The following is a 20,520-nucleotide window of genomic DNA, read 5'->3' as shown; positions in this document are numbered from 1 at the left end:
TACTGGAGCTCCAGCTTTAGCATCATTCCTTCCAAAGAAATCCCAGGGCTGATCTCCTTCAGAATGGACTGGTTGGATCTCCTTGCAGTCCAAGAGACTCTCAAGAGTCTTCTCCAACACCACAGTTCAAAAGCATCAATTCTTCTGTGCTCAGCCTTCTTCATAGTCCAACTCTCACATCCATACAGGACCACTGGAAAAACCATAGCCTTGACTAGACGGACCTTAGTTGGCAAAGCAATGTCTCTGCTTTTGAATATACTATCTAGGTTGGTCATAACTTTTCTTCCAAGGAGTAAGCGTCTTTTACTTTCATGGCTGCAATCACCATCTGCAGTGATTTTGGAGCCCCCAAAAATAAAGCCTGACACTGTTTCCACTGGTTCCCCATCTATTTCCCATGAACTGATGGGACCGGATGCCACGATCTTCATTTTCTGAATGTTGAGCTTTAAGCCAACTTTTTCACTCTCCTCTTTCACTTTCATCAAGAGGCTTTTTAGCTCCTCTTCACCTTCTGCCATAAGGGTGGTGTCATCTGCATATCTGAGGTTATTGATATTTCTCCCAGCAATCTTGATTCCAGCTTGTGCTTCTTCCAATGATGTACTCGGCATAGAAGTTAAATAAGCAGGGGGACAATATACAGCCTTGACGTACTCCTTTTCCTATTTGGAACCAGTCTGTTGTTCCATGTCCAGTTCTAGCTGTTGCTTCCTGACCTGCATACAGATTTCTCAAGAGGCAGGTTAGGTGGTCTGGTATTCCCACTTCTTTCAGAATTTTCCACAGTTTATTGTGATCCACACAGTCAAAGGCTTTGGCATAGTCAAGAAAGCAGAAAGAGATGTTTTTCTGGAACTCTCTTGCTTTTTCCATGATCCAGCGGATCTTGGCAATTTGATCTCTGGTTCCTCTGCCTTTTCTAAAACCAGCTTGAACATCAGGGAGTTCACGGTTCACATATTGCTGAAGCCTGGCTTGGAGAATTTTGAGCATTACTTTACTAGCATGTGAGATGAGTGCAATTGTGCGGTAGTTTGAGCATTCTTTGGCATTGCCTTTCTTTGGGATTGGAATGAAAACTGACCTTTTCCAGTCCTGTGGCCACTGCTGAGTTTTCCAAACTTGCTGGCATATTGAGGGCAGCACTTTCACAGCATCATCTTTCAGGATTTGAAATAGCTCAACTGGAATTCCATCACCTCCACTGGCTTTGTTCGTAGTGATGCTTTCTAAGGCCCACTTGACTTCACATTCTAAGATGTCTGGCTCTAGATTAGTGATCACATCACCATGATTATCTGGGTCGTGAAGATCTTTTTTGTACAGTTCTTCCATGTATTCTTGCCACCTCTTCTTAATATCTTCTGCTTCTGTTAGGTCCATACCATTTCTGTCCTTTATCAAGCCCATCTTTGCATGAAATGTTCCCTTGGTATCTCTAATTTTCTTGAAGAGATCTCTAGTCTTTCCCATTCTGTTGTTTTCCTCTATTTCTTTGCATCGATCACTGAAGAAGGCTTTCTTATCTCTTCTTGCTATTCTTTGGAACTCTGCATTCAGATGCTTTTATCTTTCCTTTTCTCCTTTGCTTTTCGCCTCTCTTCTTTTCACAGCCATTTGTAAGGCCTCCCCAGACAGCCATTTTCCTTTTTTGCATTTCTTTTCCATGGTGATGGTCTCTATCCCTGTCTCCTGTACAATGTCATGAACCTCATTCCATAGTTCATCAGGCAGTCTATCTATCAGATCTAGGCCCTTAAATCTATTTCTCACTTCCACTGTATAATCATAAGGGATTTGATTTAGGTCATACCTAAATGGTCTAGTGGTTTTCTCTATTTTCTTCAATTTGAGTCTGAATTTGGTAATAAGGAGCTCATGATCTGAGCCACAGTCAGCTCCTGGTCCTCTTTTTGTTGACTGTATAGAGCTTCTCCATCTTTGGCTGCAAAGAATATAATCAATCTGATTTCTGTGTTGACCAACTGGTGATGTCCATGTGTAGAGTCTTCTCTTGTGTTGTTGGAAGAGGGTGTTTGCTATGACCAGTGCATTTTCTTGGCAAAACTGTATTAGTCTTTGCCCTGCTTCATTCCACATTCCAAGGCCAAATTTGCCTGTTACTCCAGGTGTTTCTTGACTTCCTACTTTTGCATTCCAGTCTCTTATAATGAAAAAGACATCTTTTGGGTGTTAGTTCTAAAAGGTCTTGTAGGTCCTCATAAAACCGTTCAACTTCAGTTTCTTCAGCATTACTGGTTGGGGCATAGATTTGGACAACTGTGATACTGAATGGTTTGCCTTGGAGATGAACAGAGATCATTCTGTCGTTTTTGAGATTGCATCCAAGTACTGCATTTCGGACTCTTTTGTTGACCATGATGGCTACTCCATTTCTTCTGGGGGATTTCTGCCCGCAGTAGTAGATATAATGGTCATCTGAGTTAAATTCACCCATTCCAGTCCATTTTAGTTCACTGATTCCTAGAATGTCGACGTTCACCCTTGCCATCTCTTGTTTGACCACTTCCAATTGCCTTGATTCATGGACCTGACATTCAGGGAAGCAGGGTCCTGTGATTTTTGCAGTGTTCTATTTCTAGCTGATGGAGACTACATGGGCTTTGACTTACAATTATAATTTAAACTATTAAATATACATTCTTCAAGTGTGTGTGCGATTTATTCACAATGAGGAAAGAAATGAGATGGATTAATACAGTGCTTTCACTGGGTCTGGTTCCTTAAAGCGGCCAAGCACATTCTCTTCCTGTTTAGTAGGAAAAAAGCACCAGAGGACAGAGCTCTCTTAATTAAATTCTTAATTAAGCCCTCTTAAGAAGCTCTCTTAAGCATATTAAATCTCTCTGAATCCTAATTTGCTCATCTATTAAGTGCAAATACTAATAACTGTCCTCATCTCTTGGGATATTTGCCAACTATCAATCATAATATATTAAAACATGTTTGGCTTAGATGCTCAGTTGTGTCTGACTTTTTGCGGCCTCGTGGACTGTAGCCCGCCAGGCATTTCTGTCCATGGGATTTTCCAGGCAAAAATACTGGAGTGGGTTGCCATTTCCTCCTTCGGGGGATCTTTCCAACCCAGGGATCGAACCCAGGTCTCCTGCAGTGCAGGCGGATTCTTTACCAGCTGAGCCACCAGGGAAGCCCAAGAATACTGAAGTGGGTAGCAATCCCTTCTCCAAGGGGATCTTCCTGACCCAGGGATTGAACCATCATCTCTTATGTCTCCTGCACTGGCAGGCAGGTTCTGTACCACAAGCGCCACCTGGGAAGCCCACTGAGACATGTTTAGAAAATTGCAAAACAAAACAAACAAAAAAAGAGAGCAGCTCAGTTTTCATAATCTGAAATTCAGCAGTTTCTGTTACACTGTAGCTATGATGATACCAAGAAATAATAAAATCCATGAAAACAAAGATCGAATTTAACAATCTTCCATTTCACTTTAAGCAGCATTTAAAAACAGGGTTGTACCTTGAGAAAAATATTAAACATCCATGTAACCTAAGAAATGCTATAAAAGATGTCACATTAAAAGTCTAAAGATTGAGATCTTCTCTTGTATTTACAAAAGAAAACTTAAGACTGTCTTTTCCTCTGTGTGTAAAGGAGAAATAAGCTTTACCTCTTCTCTAATAAATCATAGCCAGCACCAAAACCATTCTCCCTAAATTGAGTCAAGGAGACAGGAATAAAATGAACAACTTAACAGGGCTTCTCAACTAGCCATGGTGCTGCTATGGGATAATTAAAAAAGAAACTAAGAGATAAGTCTAATGAACTACAACAAATCTAAACATTAAAGGATATAAGCTTTCCAGTAACTAGGTAATATCTTTGTATGGTGACATATCATAACTAGACTTATCATGGTGATCATTTTGAAATGTATAGAAAAAAAATGACTACACTGCAGAATAGGAACTAACAGTGTTATAGCTCAATTATACACTGAGAGCAAGAAAAGAAACATACAGACTCAGTCAGAAAAAGATGAGGTTTGTGGTTACCAGAGGCAGAGGGTAGTTGGATGAAGGCAGTCAAAGGCACAAACTTCCATTTATAAGATAGGTAAGTACTAGGGATGTGATGTACAACATGGTTAATATAATTAACACTGCTGTAAGTTATATACGAAATTAGTTAAGAAAGTAAATCTAAAAATTTTTTTCTTTAATTTTGTGTCTATATGAGACACAAACGGATGTGCACTAAACTTACTGAGATAATCACTTTATGATGTTCTAAGTTAAATCGATACGCTGTATACCTTAAACTTACACAGTGCTGCGTGTCAATTATATTTCAATAAAACTGGGAAAAAAGTAAAGGGAAAATAGTGAAGAATTTTTATATATTTACTTTGCCAGTTCTAACTTCTGCCATAAATATCAACAATACTCTTAGAAATTTTCCATATTCAAACATTTAAGAAGACAAAAATAACATAAAGATGTAAAGTGAAACAATTTGATCTATGACAACATCATATTATTTTTCTATATAAAATAACGATGCTTGAAGTTCTACATACCTGAATGTTTTCTCTACTCCAAGTATGTGGTGTTTTATTGGCAAGTAATTTCAGATCTTGAATAGCAAGTCTCTTTACTGCTTTCCTAGGGTCATTCTTCAAATACTGCAATAAAAGCTGAATCTATAAAGGAAATAAGTCATTCCATGAGTGACATCATCACTGAAATTATCATTAGGGATGCACTGTAGTTTCGTGAAACTTTCAGATTTGAGACAGGGCTCATTTCAAATTACAGCCCTGTCATTTATTCACTATGTACCCATGTTTGGGCCTTTCTCCTCTTGTATAAAAATATACCTCCACTTAACTTGCAAGGTTCTAGCGCAAGACCTGGCCTTAAACACTCAACTCTTCCTTTTTCCACCCACCAACTCCATGCTCTGCCATGTACTTACTCTCACCTCCACCTCATTTAATTTTTATGACTTCCAAGAATCAGCACTGAGAATAGAACTCAAATCTTCCTCCCCACTGCACCAACGCCATGCTCTGCTCTGTACCCTCACCACCACCTCTTTTTGCACAAGACTCCCAAGAATTAATACTGTGAATACAAAGAGGGAAAAGAACAAGCAAAAGGAAATTAAACTTTCTGCGATCTTTATCAGAGAAAGGGATCTCAATACTATCAAAACTTATGGGTTACTTAACTTATTTTTTAGCATATTAATACTTAAAAGGCAAGTTTACTGAAGAAAAAGGAAGTTTAAAGGAAACTGAAACTACCTGCTTAGGCGTATCAACCAGAGATGAAGCTGCAAGCAGAGTGAAAGTGTGCAGAGAGACTATCACCATTCTGGTGGAAGGATAGGCGGTGACCAGCTGCTGCAGGAGCTGACGCGCGCTGGACGCCAAGATGGCGTCATGGTGCATGTGCTGCAGGATGGGGATCAACTTCAGCTTCAAGTCTACTGGCGTGGCTAGACCTGGACATGGAAAGAACGCTTAGAGATTTCTGACCCTCATCCTGGATAATACCTCAGATTCAGAAGGTCTGATTCCATTAGCAAAATGACTATTTAAAAGCAAATAGCACACTCAATGGTTAGTTGCTCAGTCATGTCTGATTCTTTGCAATCCCAAGGACTGTAGCCCACGAGACTCCTCTGTCTATAGGATCTCTCCTGGCAAGAATACTGGAGTGGGTTGCCATTCCCTTTTCCAGGGGATCTTCCTGACCCAGGGATCGAACGCACTGGAGGGGGCCCTCCAGTATTGCCATGCCCTCTGCCAGGGGATCTTCCCAACCTAGGGGCTGAACTCAGGTCTCCTGCACTGCAGGCGGATTCTCTACTGCCTGAGCCATCAGGGAAGCCCGCCCCCATTCCCACCCTGTGCTCTTCTCCCTTTCTCTCTGTACCTCCTGAGCATGAAAGTAGCTCAGTGGTGTCCCAACTCTTTGCGACACTATTGAATTCTCCAGGCCAGAATACTGGAGTGGGTAGCCTTTCCCTTCTCCAGGGGAACTTCCCAACCCAGGGATCCAACCCAGGTCTCCAACATTGCAGGCGGATTCTTTACCAGCTGAGCCATAAGGGAAGCCTAGGAATACTGGAGTCGGTAGCCTATCCCTTCTCCAGGGGATCTTCCCGCCCCAGAAACTGAACCGGGGTCTCTTGCATTACAGGCGGATTACTTACCAACTAAGCTATCAGGGAAGTCCTATATCTCCTAATTCCTGTTAATTTACTTTAATTTTGTGTAGATAGAACTAAAGAAACAAAAACACATTGCAGGTGAATTCTTTACCACCTGAGCCACCAGGAAGCCCAAATAGTACACTAGTATTATGTTTAAATTTATATTATGCTTATATATATTATGTTTATGTAATACTATATTAGAGGTAATCAAGTTCAATAGTTTTTTCTGAAAGTATTTATCTTGATTTGGGGGTGATTATTAAATTACAGGCTGATAGTAGAAAATATCCTTAAAAGGCACAGTAGAAAGCAGTCATATTTGCTGCCTCTTTCTTCCCATAGCATACCAAAACATATACATATTCATGAAAATATATACACAAACTATTTCCTTCAACACTAAGATCAGAATGTGAACAGACTATGTACGGAGCAGTTGCAAAGTTCTCTGAACTTTGTGCAGCATTGCCTTTCTTTACAGCATCCACAGCTGGAATTTCATTGAGAACTGATTCCAAAGCATCTTTTCTTGTCAACACTGGAGCTAAATAAACAGAAAGTCTTTGTTTCTACATCATGGCTTAATGGTGATAGTAAACAAAAAACTGTCAATCATAATGTCCTACTTATATGCCAAAAGCTAATTTATCTCTGCTGATGAGTGCTTTTTGCCACAGTGAATAACTGTTAGTGTGAATACATGACATTTCAACATCCAACAGTAGCTTACATCAACTGACTCCCTTACTGTTTGGCCACTCTTCAAATTTAGCCAAAGCAGAGCACCCCCAAGAGATGGGAGAGAGAAGAATGCCAGAGTATTTACTCCCTGGTTTTCTCTGTGCAGGGTCAGATCAGGCCTGTGTTATGGCTGCTTTGATCCTTAAGTTACTGAATGCATTTGCAAGACCATTCTATCTTTGAACTCTTTCTCAATGGCTTTTGCTTTTTCACTCTTCCTGGTTTTTGTCCTTCCTCTGGCTGTTCTTTCTCAATCTCTTTGTATTCTTCTATCCACACTTTAATTTCTGATATTCCTTGGGGTTGCTAATAAATTATCTTCTTCTCCTATGTACTTTCCCTGAGTGAGCGGATATAATCCCATGGGTTCTGCAATCAGCTATTTGCTTTTAAAGACTGCCTCCCCTCTCACTCCCACCCCCTGAATTTCAGATGCATATGTCCCATCACCTTCTGGTTATTACCTTCTGTCCCATTACCTTCTGGTCATCACCAATGGGCTATCTCAGAAGTACTTTATGCTTAACAGGGACAAAGAGGACTTCTGATCTTTACTATGAAACTGCCCATGCAAAACTTTCCCCATTTCAAAACATGACAGCTCCTCAGACCCTGGAGTCTTTCCTGATTCTCCTCTTTCTCTCACATTCACATCCAAATTTATTAGCAAATCTTGTTGGTTTCTATCTTCAAAATATAAACCAAATCTGACAGTCTTTCCACCTTCACTGCTGTCACACTGGTTCATTTCTACCACTACCTCCTGACTGGATCATTGCAAAGTTTCCTAAGTATTGTTCCTACTTAAGAGCTTCCCCACGGCAGACTTCCGTCTCATACCCCTCCCTTCTCCTCTGCAAGCCTATTCTCAGGCCAGCAGTCAGAGGATTCTTTGTGTTTGCAGACATCTTTACTGAAGGTTTTGTTGTTGTTTAGCTGCTAAGTCATGTTTAGGGAGACTCAAAATTCTACTTCATAGAAACACAAGCAGCTGAAAATTTATGGATATTTATTCCTCAAACTCACCTGCCACTTCTGTATGTTGGGCTTCAATCTTCCTCTACCTTGCCCCCACTTCTGTGCTGTGCTTAGTTGCTCAGTTATGTCTAACTCTTTGTGACTCCATAGAATTTAGCCCACTAGGCTCCTCTGTCCAAGGAGATTCTCCAGGCAAGAATACTGGAATGGGCCCTCCACTATTGCCATGCCCTCCGCCAAGGGATCTTACCAACCTAGGGACTGAACCCAGGTCTCCCATACTGCAGGTGGATTCTCTACCATCTGAGCCACCAGGGAAGCCCACCCCCATTTCTACCCCATTGCGTTTTTCCTTTTCTCTCTGTACTTCCTAATTCCTGTTTAATTTTTTTTAATGAATCAACTTATTTTTACTCATTTGGCAGTGCAGGCTCTTTAGTTGCAGCATGTGGGATCTAGTTCCCTGACCAGGGATCGAACCCAGGCCCCTGCACGGGGAGCATAGAGTCTTAGCCACTGGACCATCAGGTTAAGTCCCTTTACTTTAATTTTGTATAGATAAAACTAAAGAAACAAAAATGAATCTTAAATATGTACATTAATGGATTCTACATATGCCTGTATCTATATTCATATATACACACCACTCAAGTTACACAGAATCCTTCAGCATCCTAGGAGGCTTACCTGTATAGCTTTCATCAACTCCCTTGCTATCTACCCTGTCTGTGTGGAGAGCCCCAGCAGATGGGAAGTTCAGGTCAGGTCAGTGTATTTATTCCTTGGCTCCTCTGCAGGGTCACATCAAGTCACATCACCCTGAAGGTCAGTATTCCAAAGTGGCCTTCTGGATGTGACTCCAGGTTCTGATAAGTACTTCCTCCCCTGCAGCTCAGACAGTGCAGGACAACGTCATTCCCTCTAGTTTATTCTGCCCACATCTTTGTAAATGGCTCCTTCATTAAACCCTACTTGAATTACTGTAGTTCAAGTGTGACATGTTTCCTGCTGAGATGCTGTCTGATACAGCAGGTGTTCAGCAAAAACCTGCTCAATAAATGAGTGATGCTGCTTCTAATGAAAGCTTTCTGCAAGGCAGCCTTTTTCTGGAGGTAGTGGGGAAAGACAAAGGAATAAAGGGAAACCGGAGAAAGCTCAATCACTGTATCTTGGTCTTCAACTAAGTGATCTTACTATGACTCCATTTCCTTTTCCATAAAAGAAGAGTATTACCTATTCAAGTCTGCCAAATTACACAATACAAAGACACACCATTTAGAAAAATACAAAGGAAGTCGTGTTCTCTAGAGTTGTGCAATGCTGTAACCCCAGAGCTTTCTTTTATGACTATTATGAGAGTAAATGGGGTAATACATGGGAAGCACAGTACAGAAGATGAGATTAGAATACGGCTTTGTAGGCTACAGTAAGCAATTTGGATTTGGGTTTAGTAGAAATTGGAAGATACTGGAGGCATATTAGCAGAGTGAAGAGAGTCTCTGAGTTTTCCCCACGGTCAGAATATTTTCCCCCTAAAAATATGCATTTCTTACTCAAGTATCACCTGATCAGAAGTCTTCCTTGATCAAGAGATATAAAACAGAAACATCACCCCTTCCATCCTGCCATGGACTCTAGGGACTATCCTTCTTACCTCACCTTTCTTCCATAGTACCTGGTGTGTCATAAATTGACTCATCTGTTGCTGGCACTGCTTCCACCACTAGGATGCAGGTTACACGAGAGCAAGGACTCTGCTTTGTGCAGTATTGCATCCTAAGCTCCTAGAATAGTTCTGGCATTTAGAAGACACTTAATAAGCATTATTTGGATGAATAAAGGAATGAATAGTGACTAGCAAATAGTAAGTATTTAATGAATGTTAGTAGCTATTATTAGTATGAGTACCATTAAGTCACTTCATAACACCAAATGAAGAATACATACCTTGAATCATTTCACTGATTTTGTTACAGATTCCTACAGCAAAATCCCTTGGGAAAGAGAAAACAGTATAATCTTTAAAATCAAAAAAAAATTAAATTTGCTTCAGTTTTCTAAGGACTTATATAGAACACAGTAAGCACAGGAGAAAGGCAATATTCCTAATCATAACTAATATTCCTAAGGTCAGGTGCTGGGGATGGGGAAAGAAATGCAACCAAAACCAAAACTCCACAAAGCAAGTGGGCTTCTGCCAACACTGTTCCCACATGATCTTCAAGGAAAGATGCTCTGACTTATGAGCACTGTTGCCATTTCATTACTGAACGACACTGTCTGAAATACTTAAGGTCACTATCTCAGTCTACAGTGTTTTAGGACACACTTTTAGTTAAGAAAAGCTTTTGGCACACAAGCTAATCATTTATATAAACAATAAAATATACAACAAATAGTCTGAATTTTAGAAAAACAGAGTAAGTATGAAGCAGTAGAAATGCAGCGGGAAATATGGGTAGAGCCAAATTATTTAAAAGTGGCCATTTTTAGATTAAAGACCTAAATGTAAGACCAGATACCATAAAACTCCTAGAGGAAAACAGGCAGAATGCTCTTTGACATAAACTGCAGTAATACCTTTTTGGAGCTGTCTGCCAGCAAGATGGAAGTAAAAACAAAAATAAACAATAAGACCTATTAAACATAAAAGCTTTTGCACAGCAGAGGAGACCATAAGAAAAAAACAAAAACAACCTACAGAACGGGAGAAAATATACACAATGCAATTGACAACAGATGAACCTTCAAAATACACAAGCAACTCATACAGATCAATACTGAAAAACAAAAAACTCAATCAAACAAAATGGGCAGAACATCTAAATAGACATTTCTCCAAAGAAGAAAGAAAACATACAGATGGCCAAAAGGCACATGAAAAGATGCCCCTCATCACTAATTATTAGAAGTGCAAAGCAAAACTATAATACAATGAGGTATCACCCCACACCAGTCATAACGGCCATTTATCAAAAAATTCTACAAATAATAAATGCTGGAGAGGGTGTGGAGGAGGTTAGTGGGAAGGTAAATTGGTGCAGCTACTCTGGAAACCAGTATGAGGTTCCCTAAAAAACTAAAACCAGAGCTACCATCATTCAGTTCAGTTCAGTCGCTCAGTCGTGTCCCACTCTTTGCGACCCCATGAGTTGAGCACGTCAGGCCTCCCTGTCCATCACCAACTCCCGGAGTTCACTCAGACTCACGTCCATTGAGTCAGTGATGCCATCCAGCAATCTCATCCTCTGTCGTCCCCTTCTCCTCCTGCCTCCAATCCCTCCCAGTATCAGAGTCTTTTCCAATGAATCAACTCTTTGCATAAGGTGGCCAAAGTACTGGAGTTTCAGCTTCAGCAACATTCCCTCCAAAGAAATCCCAGGGCTGATCTCCTTCAGAATGGACTGGTTGGATCTCCTTGCCATCCAAGGGACTCTCAAGAGTCTTTTCCAACACCACAGTTCAAAAGCACCAATTCTTCAGGGCTCAGCTTTCTTCAGAGTCCAACGCTCGCATCCATACATGACCACTGGAAAAACCACAGCCCTGACTAGACGGACCTTTGTTGGCCAAGTAATGTCTCTGCTTTTCAATATGCTATCTAGGTTGGTCATAACTTCTCTTCCAAGGAGTAAGCATCTTTTAGTGTCATGGCTTCAATCACCATCTGCAGTGATTTTGGAGCCCCCCAAAATAAAGTCTGACACTGTTTCCACTGTTTCCCCATCTATTTCCCATGAAGTGATGGGACCAGATGCCATGATCTTAGTTTTCTGAATGTTGAGCTTTAAGCCAACTTTTTCACTCTCTTCTTGCACTTTCATCAAATGGCTTTTTAGTTCCTCTTCACTTTCTGCCATAACGGTGGTGTCATTTGCATATCTGAGGTTATTGATATTTCTCCCGGCAATGTTGATTCCAGCTTGCGCTTCTTCCAGCCCAGCGTTTCTCATGATGTGGTGTCGCCGAGTCGGACACAACGAAGTGACTGAAGTGAAGTGACTCTGCATATAAGTTAAATAAGCAGGGTGACAACATACTGCCTTGATGTACTCCTTTTCCTATTTGGAACCAGTCTGTTGTTCCATGTCCAGTTCTAACTGTTGCTTCCTGACCTGCATATAGGTTTCTCAAGAGGCAGGTCAGGTGGTCTGGTATTCCCATCTCTTTCAGAATTTTCCAGTTTATTGTGATCCACACAGTCAAAGGCTTTGGCATAGTCAAGAAAGCAGAAAGAGATGTTTTTCTGGAACTCTCTTGCTTTTTCCATGATTCAGCGGATGTTGGCAATTTGACCTCTGGTTCCTCTGCCTTTTCTAAGATCCTGCAATCCCACCACTGGGCATACACTCGGAGAAAAACATAACTCGAATAGATACATGCACCTCAATGCTGACTGCAGCACTATTTACATGGAAGTAAACTAAATGTCCATCAACAGATGAACGGATGAAGAAGATGTGGTATATATCACAATGGAACATAACTCAGCCACAAAAAGAAGAAATAATGCATTTGCAGCAACATGGATGAATCCAGAGATTATCATACCCAGTGAAATAAGCCAGATTAAGAAACACAAATATCTTATGGATATCACTAATACATGGAATAAAAAAAAATGATAGAAATGAACTTATTTACAAAACAGAGATAAACCCACAGATATAGAAAACAGATGTGTAGTCACCAAGGGGAAGGGGGGAGGAGGGATAAATTAGAAGTTAGGGATTAACATACGTACACCACTAAATAAATATAAACTAGACAACCAATAGGACCTACTATATAGCACAGGGAACAATACTCAATATTTTATAATAACCTATATGAGAAAAGAATATTAAAAAGATATATATATGTATAATTGAATACTCTGCTGTATACCTAAAAATAACATTGTTAAGTATACTTCAATTAAATAAATAAATAAATAAATAAAATTTTAAAGTGGCCATTTTCAAAATATTGTATATCTGAAAAGTATTTTTTAAGGCGTCGCTTTTGAGTCTGTTGCAACTGAAATAACACTGAATGCTGCAAAAGTTATCAGTTAACATGAATGTTTGGGATAAAACTATATAATATGTAAGGAAAGATGATACAGGTAACATGATCAAACTTTGTTCTTTCAGTCACGATTCACGACACATAAGGCATGAAATACTTTCGCTCTGCAGTTCAATGGATGTCTGTATAAAATATTTTCTGCCATTAAGATATTATTTTAACATTCTCTGACAAAATGAAAAGTACACGTAAATTACACAGCGGCTGTCTGCAGGGTAAGCACCATGCAATCCTTAGAGTTATGAGATGAACTAGCCATTTTTTCATGAAACTCCATAACTATTCAGAAATGGCTATTTGCAGGTATCTTCTAAAGAGATAAATAAAATAAGCATGTAACTTTAAAAAAAATAACTGGGTAAACTTTTTGCCAATCCTAGCTTCTAAACAAAAACTAGCACTTCAGAAAACTTCTATCTGTCACCATGAGCTTGACAGCTTAATACTTAAAGCCTTTCCTGATGAGATCAGTGGTGATAACAACAAATATGATCCTTTGATATTTAACAACAAATTTGATATTTTACAAAGGAAAGGGCCAACATTTGGTAGACCTGCATTAACAGAGTGAACCAATATTTCCCAAAAGACCAATGTCTAAGTTATAAAACCATACATAGGTAAGGGATGCCAACGGATTTCAATGTAATAGTACATGTTCACTGACACGGTTTTACAGCTCACATTGCAACTAACTTTTATGAACCAACAATTTTCTAGTTCCGTTAAGAGATCAAGGAAAAATAAGCATAATTATCTACAAAACCTTTAAAAATACTCCTCTCTTTTTCAACTACGTATCTGTGTGAGGCTGGCATTTTTTCATATACTTTAACCAAAACATCACATTGTAAAAGAAATGGTGAATGCAAAACCAGATGTGACAATCCAGCCTGACATTAAAGAGATTTGTCAAAATGTAAAAAACAACGTCCCTCTTCCCACAAAATTGATTTTTGTTTTGGAAAAATATTTTCATAAAGATATTTTTGTGTCAACACATTAGGAATTTGTTATTCTTTAAATGAATTAATAATGTATTTTAAGTTTAGGCATTTTCATCTCTAATACAGTAAATACCAATCGATGTAATCTATATAAACATAAAAAGCTCTTTGAGGACGTTAATAATGCTGAAGAGTGTAAAGAGATTCTGATACCAAATAGTTTGAAAATTACTGCTCTGATATCAGCCTTATATTCAATAAGAAAAAGTAAGCTGTAAATGTCTTTTGGGTACAAGGCAAGAGGTATATTAGGTATCTACAGATGACCTGTTCACCTTTCAGAGCGCTCTTATATTTGTTATTCCTTCTGCTTGGAATATCCTTCCTCCAGATGGCTGCCTCTTCTTCAGGACCGTTTCAGCTCAAATGCCACCTCTTCGGGGAGGCTATCCCCGATCACTCTACCTAAGGAGCTTGCTTAGGTCATCTTCATAATGATAAAACTACTTTATTTTTCTGTAACATTAGTGAGCAGCTGAAACTACTGTGGGTTTACATAGCAACAGAGCATTCATCTTTTCCACTCCTGTATTCCTGCTGCTTGGAATAGAGTCTGGACATGATGGATATTCACTAAGTATTTCTTAACTAACTAAATAACTTTTTTAACAAATGCAAAATTTAAAAATCTGTTACGGGCCTCTAGGGTCAATAAACTGCAAGTGTGACGCCTGGAGTTTTCTCTTCTTTTTGGTCTAATAATATTTTTAAAAACTCTTAATGGCAGCATTAAAAATACGTTAAGAATACATAGTCTCAAAAAAAAAAAAAGAATACATAGTCTCATTCGCTGAGGCTACAGAATAATCTGATTCTCCAGCTTCTTCCCACCCCAAATTCAGATCTGACAACACTGGTCATATTTCCTGCACCATCACTGTCAGCTGGTACCCAGGAGCAGTTACCCTTTCAGATGGTGTGCACATTCCAGTCCACCAGTGACCACTAGAGGGCACCCACTCTGCTTGACAATGCCTCCCAGGTTCCTGAAGTCATTTGGGTTTGCAATTCCTCCTCTGGGACTAGCTCTTAACAATTAAAACCTTTTCGGGGGCACAGCGGTCAAGAATCCTCCTGCCAATACAGGAGATTCAAAAGAAACAGGTTCAAATCCTGGGTCAGGAAAATCCCCTGGAGAAGGAATTGGCAACCTGCTCCCGTATTCTTGCCTGCAAAATTTCATGGACATAGGAGCCTGGCAGGCTATAGTCCATGGGGTCACAAAGAGCTGGCCACAACTGAGCATGCACACCCTCAGAACAAGTTACCTGTGGTTATGGTAGCAGACAGGTAGAAATAGGATTAAACCAATTTTAAAAGCCTTTGTTTGGTCAACTACTCTAAGATCCAAAACTAATAAACATACTAAGATAAAAATCCATCTGTACTGGTTGAGATATCTGATCTCAAACCAGGTCATCATTTCTGAGGGAAGTGCACGCACTGTTCAGTTGTGTCTGACTCTTTGTGACCCCATGGATTGCAGCCCACCAGGCTCCTCTGTCCATGGAACTTCCCATGGTAAATGCTAATCTGGAAAAGGTGTATTTTCTTGATTTTCACACTCTAATACTTCAGACTTAACTACTGCACTAATTTGGTATGTTTAAACATCACAAATCACAAGTATACCATATTGAAGCCTGGTATGCTAAAAACTGCTTCTATGTTTAAACTGTTAAATGTTTACTGGTCATCAATTCTATAAATGAAGAATCATGTTGTTCCTATGTTACTTAGTCTTTATCTTTTCCAAGATAGATCAGGAATTCCACAGCTGATAAAATAAGCTTCTGATAATAACACATGAGAAAAACTGAGCCAAAAATGATTTTCATAAGCAAATTCTAATACTGAATCACAAATTTATCATCTACATTTAGAAAACTATTTTTAGAGCTACTCCAAGTACACACTTAATTGGACAGATTTAAAGTACTCACACCTTGACAGTGGTGATCAGATGATAAATATTCACCAGCTATAACTCTTAACCAATAAAAGTAATTTTTAAAAAGTTCTTGCAATACCCATGACTCTCAATAAGAAAAAAATGCCAATTTTCAAAAGCACAAATAGGGATCGTCTTTACTTAGATATTTCTCTTCCTCATTTACTGTCTCACCTACTACTTTCAATCAGTAAATAAAAGAATACACAGTTTATGTTCTCTAATCTCCTTTTCCAATGAATAATCCTGGAATACTGAAGGTTTGATAGGAGCAGCTGAAGAGATGAATAAGCATATAATTAAACTATAAAGAAAGATCATTGGTGATTAACTATTTCAAGTCTTATCCAAATTTAGCAGAGGCTCTTAATATAAATGCTATTTTTACATTAAAAAATCCATTAGTCACCTGATTATAAATCAAAACTTGCTCCTAGCAGGATATACAGAAATTTGTGAAAAAGAAAATAAAAATAAGATAATATCTTCACTTAGAGACAATATTTTGATACATATCCTAGTCTCTTTTCTATTCCATAAATACTTGCTTTTCAAATAAACCGTAATATCACATAACCTATTATGTAACCTGTTTTCAAATATATTTCTAAAATACATTAGTTATAAAAGCTGATATAGTATTTCAATGTATGATCCTATTTATCTTATTGGCACACTGGTTGGAACTGGTTACTAATTTTTTTTGTTATTATAATCTTATAACTAGCATCCTTGCAAGTAAGTATCAGTACACACTGCTGATTCCTTAGGATAAATTCTTATAAGTGGATTTTCTAGGTCCAAGGGATGTACAAAATACATATTACCAAAATGCCCTCCAGAAAGCAGTGTTACTTTCACATCATCAGTCAGTAAAAGAAACAGTATTACTTTTTAGAAAGGATAATCAGTAAGTCAAACACATTAATAAAACTATGGCCAATATTTCATCAAAAAATAATAAATATATGTAGAGAAAAATACTATTTTATAAGATAATAGAGTATGATACCCCAAAGAAGTTAAAATTGGTTTCAATTCCAGTTATTATCTCTGTCAAACTGTCCAGACTTGAGAAGATAGCAAGAAAAGAATAATTTAGTATTAGGACAGTACAGGTTTGGGGAAGACACCTCAGTGGACAAAGCTTCTGCTTCCCCAATGAAGCTTTCCCCAACTATTCTAATCCCAGGCTGATCCTGTCCTTCTGGGAGCTTTAATTTCATTTACAGTTAATGCCAACATCTGTACTTAACTCTTCTGTTTTATGGATTTAAGTCCTGTTTTCCCAACATGATAGAAACACCCTTGGAAAATACATCTTGCAGTTTACATTTTTCTATATCCCTTAGTGTTTACATATATAAATGAGCTATTCTTTCAAAACCTCTTCTTAGGAAGCCAAACTATAAAAGGCCTAGGCTTACTTTGACTGTGCAGAGAAGTTAGCAGCAGCAAAAACAGCAGCTTCAACTTCTACATTATCATGTGAATCCAGACTCTGACGAATACTATGATGAGCATTCTTCCTCTCGGGAATTATTGATGCCAGACTTCCCAACATCCTACACAAACAGAGAAACCCCAAAAGAATGGAAATACAGTAAGTTCAAGGTCAGAAAAGGAAGAAACAGGCAAAGCTTACCAAAAATAAAGTTTGTAGGTCACTGTATAAATCTCAGGTTAATGACATATCAATTTTAAAAATCAGCGACTCAAGTTCTGTAAACATTTTTCCATACTTCAACATGTAAGGAAAATTAACATGGTTAATTTAACACAGCAAAAATTTTTTAAAAAATCACCTTGAAGTACATGCCAAGTACCAAAGAGAGCCCAGGAAAACAAACTTTTGAATTACTAAAGCATCAAAATGCCAATTTTCCAATGTTGTATAAAGAAGTCCATTTTAGCAAAGCATTGAGTCCAATATTTTTGCTATTAAGCAGACCCACAAAGTAAAAATGTAAGACTTCCCAGTCTTTTTTCCACATCAGTAATTACTTGTATCATGATTTTCAAATCTCTCAACATCAAGAGAAGTAGAGGATGTCCCCTGGAGCTCATATCAGAATAGAGGCAGGTATAGTTTAGGAAAGTGATCAAAAATCCAAAGTTTACACATACTAATTTCATAGATGACAGACCTAAAAAGAGGATATGGTTCAAGCTGGTTTTAAGGCTTACAAAATGAAATTCTACCAAAATTTTTTTAATGCCAAGAAAGAAAAAGAAATGTTGAAGAAACTAAGGTGGTTGTACCTGGCATTCTCCAAGGAGTCAAGATATAAATTATCATATATAAAAATGAGCACATAATCAAGGATGAATATAGAAAACGGACACGAAACAGGAAGAACAAGGTCAGAAAGGTAAAAGTTCAAAATAAGCATGAGGCTTCCCTGGTGGCTCAGAGGTTAAAGCGTCTGCCTGCAATGCGGAAGACCCAGGTTCGATCCCTGGGTTAGGAAGAGCCCCTGGAAAAGGAAATGGCAACCCACTCCAGTATTCTTGCCTGGGAAATCCTCATGGATGGAGAAGCTTGGTAGGCTACAGTTCACGGGGTCACAAAGAGTTGGACTTGACTGAGCAACTTCATGTTCTTTCTTTCTTTCAAACCATACTTACATTTGAGTTAACAGATCAGAACATCTACCTACAAAACGAGTGTCTCAAACGTAAGTTACCAAAACTATATCACAGACGGTTAGCTCTAAAGCATTTACAGATTGGGATGGTTACCATATTTTCTCATTGACTCTTACTAGGAAAAACAAAAATGAATTCCTAATATTCAGAGTAACAGAAGTAAATGTACGGCCTTTTGGGAGTATAGAAATACAGCTCAAACAATCTTGTGGTGACTCAGCAGTGTAACAGAACATACCGGAGTGTGATGGCTCTTGCAACAGGGTCATTACTATGAATCACAGAGAAAATTCTCTTTACAAACTCATCCACATTTAGGATCTTCTCCAAATGCTTCTCACTTTGTTGGGTAACTTTAAGAACACACAGCCTCAGGAAATTGTTTCTAGGAAGAACCACAGATAAAATGAATTAGACCACTTTAGGAAAGTAATATTTAATTAGGAATCAAAGCAACACAAATGATACTAATAAATTTTAGCAACAGGCCAATGTTTTTCAATCTTAACGTTCTGTTCTACCACAGAAACAGTCGAAAGTCTGTACAGTCATCCTATGATACCCACAGTGTGGAGGGGAACTAATTCCAGGACTAGCCCCGCACCAAACCCAAATCCTTGGAGACTGAACTCGCTTCTGCAAAATGGCACAGTGCCTGCGCATCCTCTCACATAGTTTAAATCATCTCTAGATTACTTATAATACCTAATACAATGTAAATGCTATGTAAACTAGTATAAGTACAATGTAACTAGTGGCCAGTGGGTGGCAAGTTCAAGTTTTGCTTTTTGGAACTTTCTAGAATTATCTTCCCAAATATTTTTGACCTGTGGTTGGTAGAACCCATGGATGTAGAACCCTGAGATGAGTACTAAGCATGAGCAGCTAGCAGAGCCTGCAGTCCTGCAGGAAGGCACCCAAACAGCTGTAACGTAGAGAGAAGCCTGGGAGCCAAACTCAATGTCCTCAATCCTACTAGAACCAAGAAGATGGTCTTCCTCCTCTCAAGCTAATTCTACAGCTTCTTTTCTGCAAGTCTGATTAGGTTTGTGTGTAAGCACACAAGTATATGGAGAATGGTGGAAAGAAGTGGGAGAGGGAATGGCGTAGAGACAGAACAGGTATATATTCAGGCTCTGCTTACATGTTTCAGGCACTTCACAGTGGCCCATAATCTCATGTAACATGTAATCTCATGTTATAAAAATAAACTGTTAAATCAGAAACTTCTCAAAATGAACTACACAAAGCCACAGATATTTCCAAAATACACAATTATATATCAAGGTTGTCTTTAATTTTGAATTATCCTGTCCCCCAAAGAAATAAGTACTCTCTGCCTTATACCCTTTACTTTGGCTTAAAATGCCATTAAATTTCACACCAAAATTTGTTGTGAATTTCCATGTGCGTCCACTAAAACGGTAAAAAAACAAAAACAAAAAAGCATCATGTCGAAGTCCGAAAAGGCAAAAAGAATACAGACTACAATATAAAACAAAGAAATATGAACAAAGTGCTTTAGGACACCAAGGGCTTAAAAAGACTTACCCAACTCTGAAAACATCAGCTAACTTTAGGAATGCAGAATTGATGAGAATAGGGAATGGATACTTCTGAAAGAGCCTGGGAAATCGGACAACTGCTTCACACTGTTCACCAAGTTTGCCAGATCTTAGACCTATGGGAACCATTAAAAGGGAAAAACAGATTAGAAATTTTTGACTATAGTAAGGCAAAAACAGCAAATACCAACACAGTATTACAGACTGAAATTATTTACACAGTAAAATTACAATCATTCTTAACAATTAGATAAAGTACAACAGTAACTCGCTATGTTTTCAAAAATAAAAATGACACATGAAATAGTAATTTTGGAAAGCGCCACCTTAAGATATAATGAAAGAG

At 38.6% G+C, this 20,520-nt stretch overlaps 1 protein-coding gene across 1 annotated transcript in view; it reads right to left on the bottom strand.

The window, feature by feature from the left end:
• Window positions 1-20,520, bottom strand: part of INTS7 (integrator complex subunit 7) — a 79,454-nt gene that overhangs the window by 50,273 nt on the left and 8,661 nt on the right. Inside the window, exons 2-7 of the mRNA XM_052653684.1 lie at window positions 20,161-20,290; window positions 18,848-18,994; window positions 17,388-17,525; window positions 9,880-9,926; window positions 5,297-5,496; window positions 4,568-4,690 (exon numbers count right to left, since the gene is read on the bottom strand). Of these exons, the coding sequence (XP_052509644.1) occupies window positions 4,568-4,690; window positions 5,297-5,496; window positions 9,880-9,926; window positions 17,388-17,525; window positions 18,848-18,994; window positions 20,161-20,290 (785 nt within the window). The remainder of the gene's footprint in view (window positions 1-4,567; window positions 4,691-5,296; window positions 5,497-9,879; window positions 9,927-17,387; window positions 17,526-18,847; window positions 18,995-20,160; window positions 20,291-20,520) is intronic.

This window comes from Budorcas taxicolor, chromosome 16 (assembly GCF_023091745.1).
Source record: "Budorcas taxicolor isolate Tak-1 chromosome 16, Takin1.1, whole genome shotgun sequence".
Taxonomy (NCBI): Eukaryota; Metazoa; Chordata; class Mammalia; order Artiodactyla; family Bovidae; genus Budorcas; species Budorcas taxicolor.
This window is presented reverse-complemented; position numbering and strand designations above follow the sequence as displayed.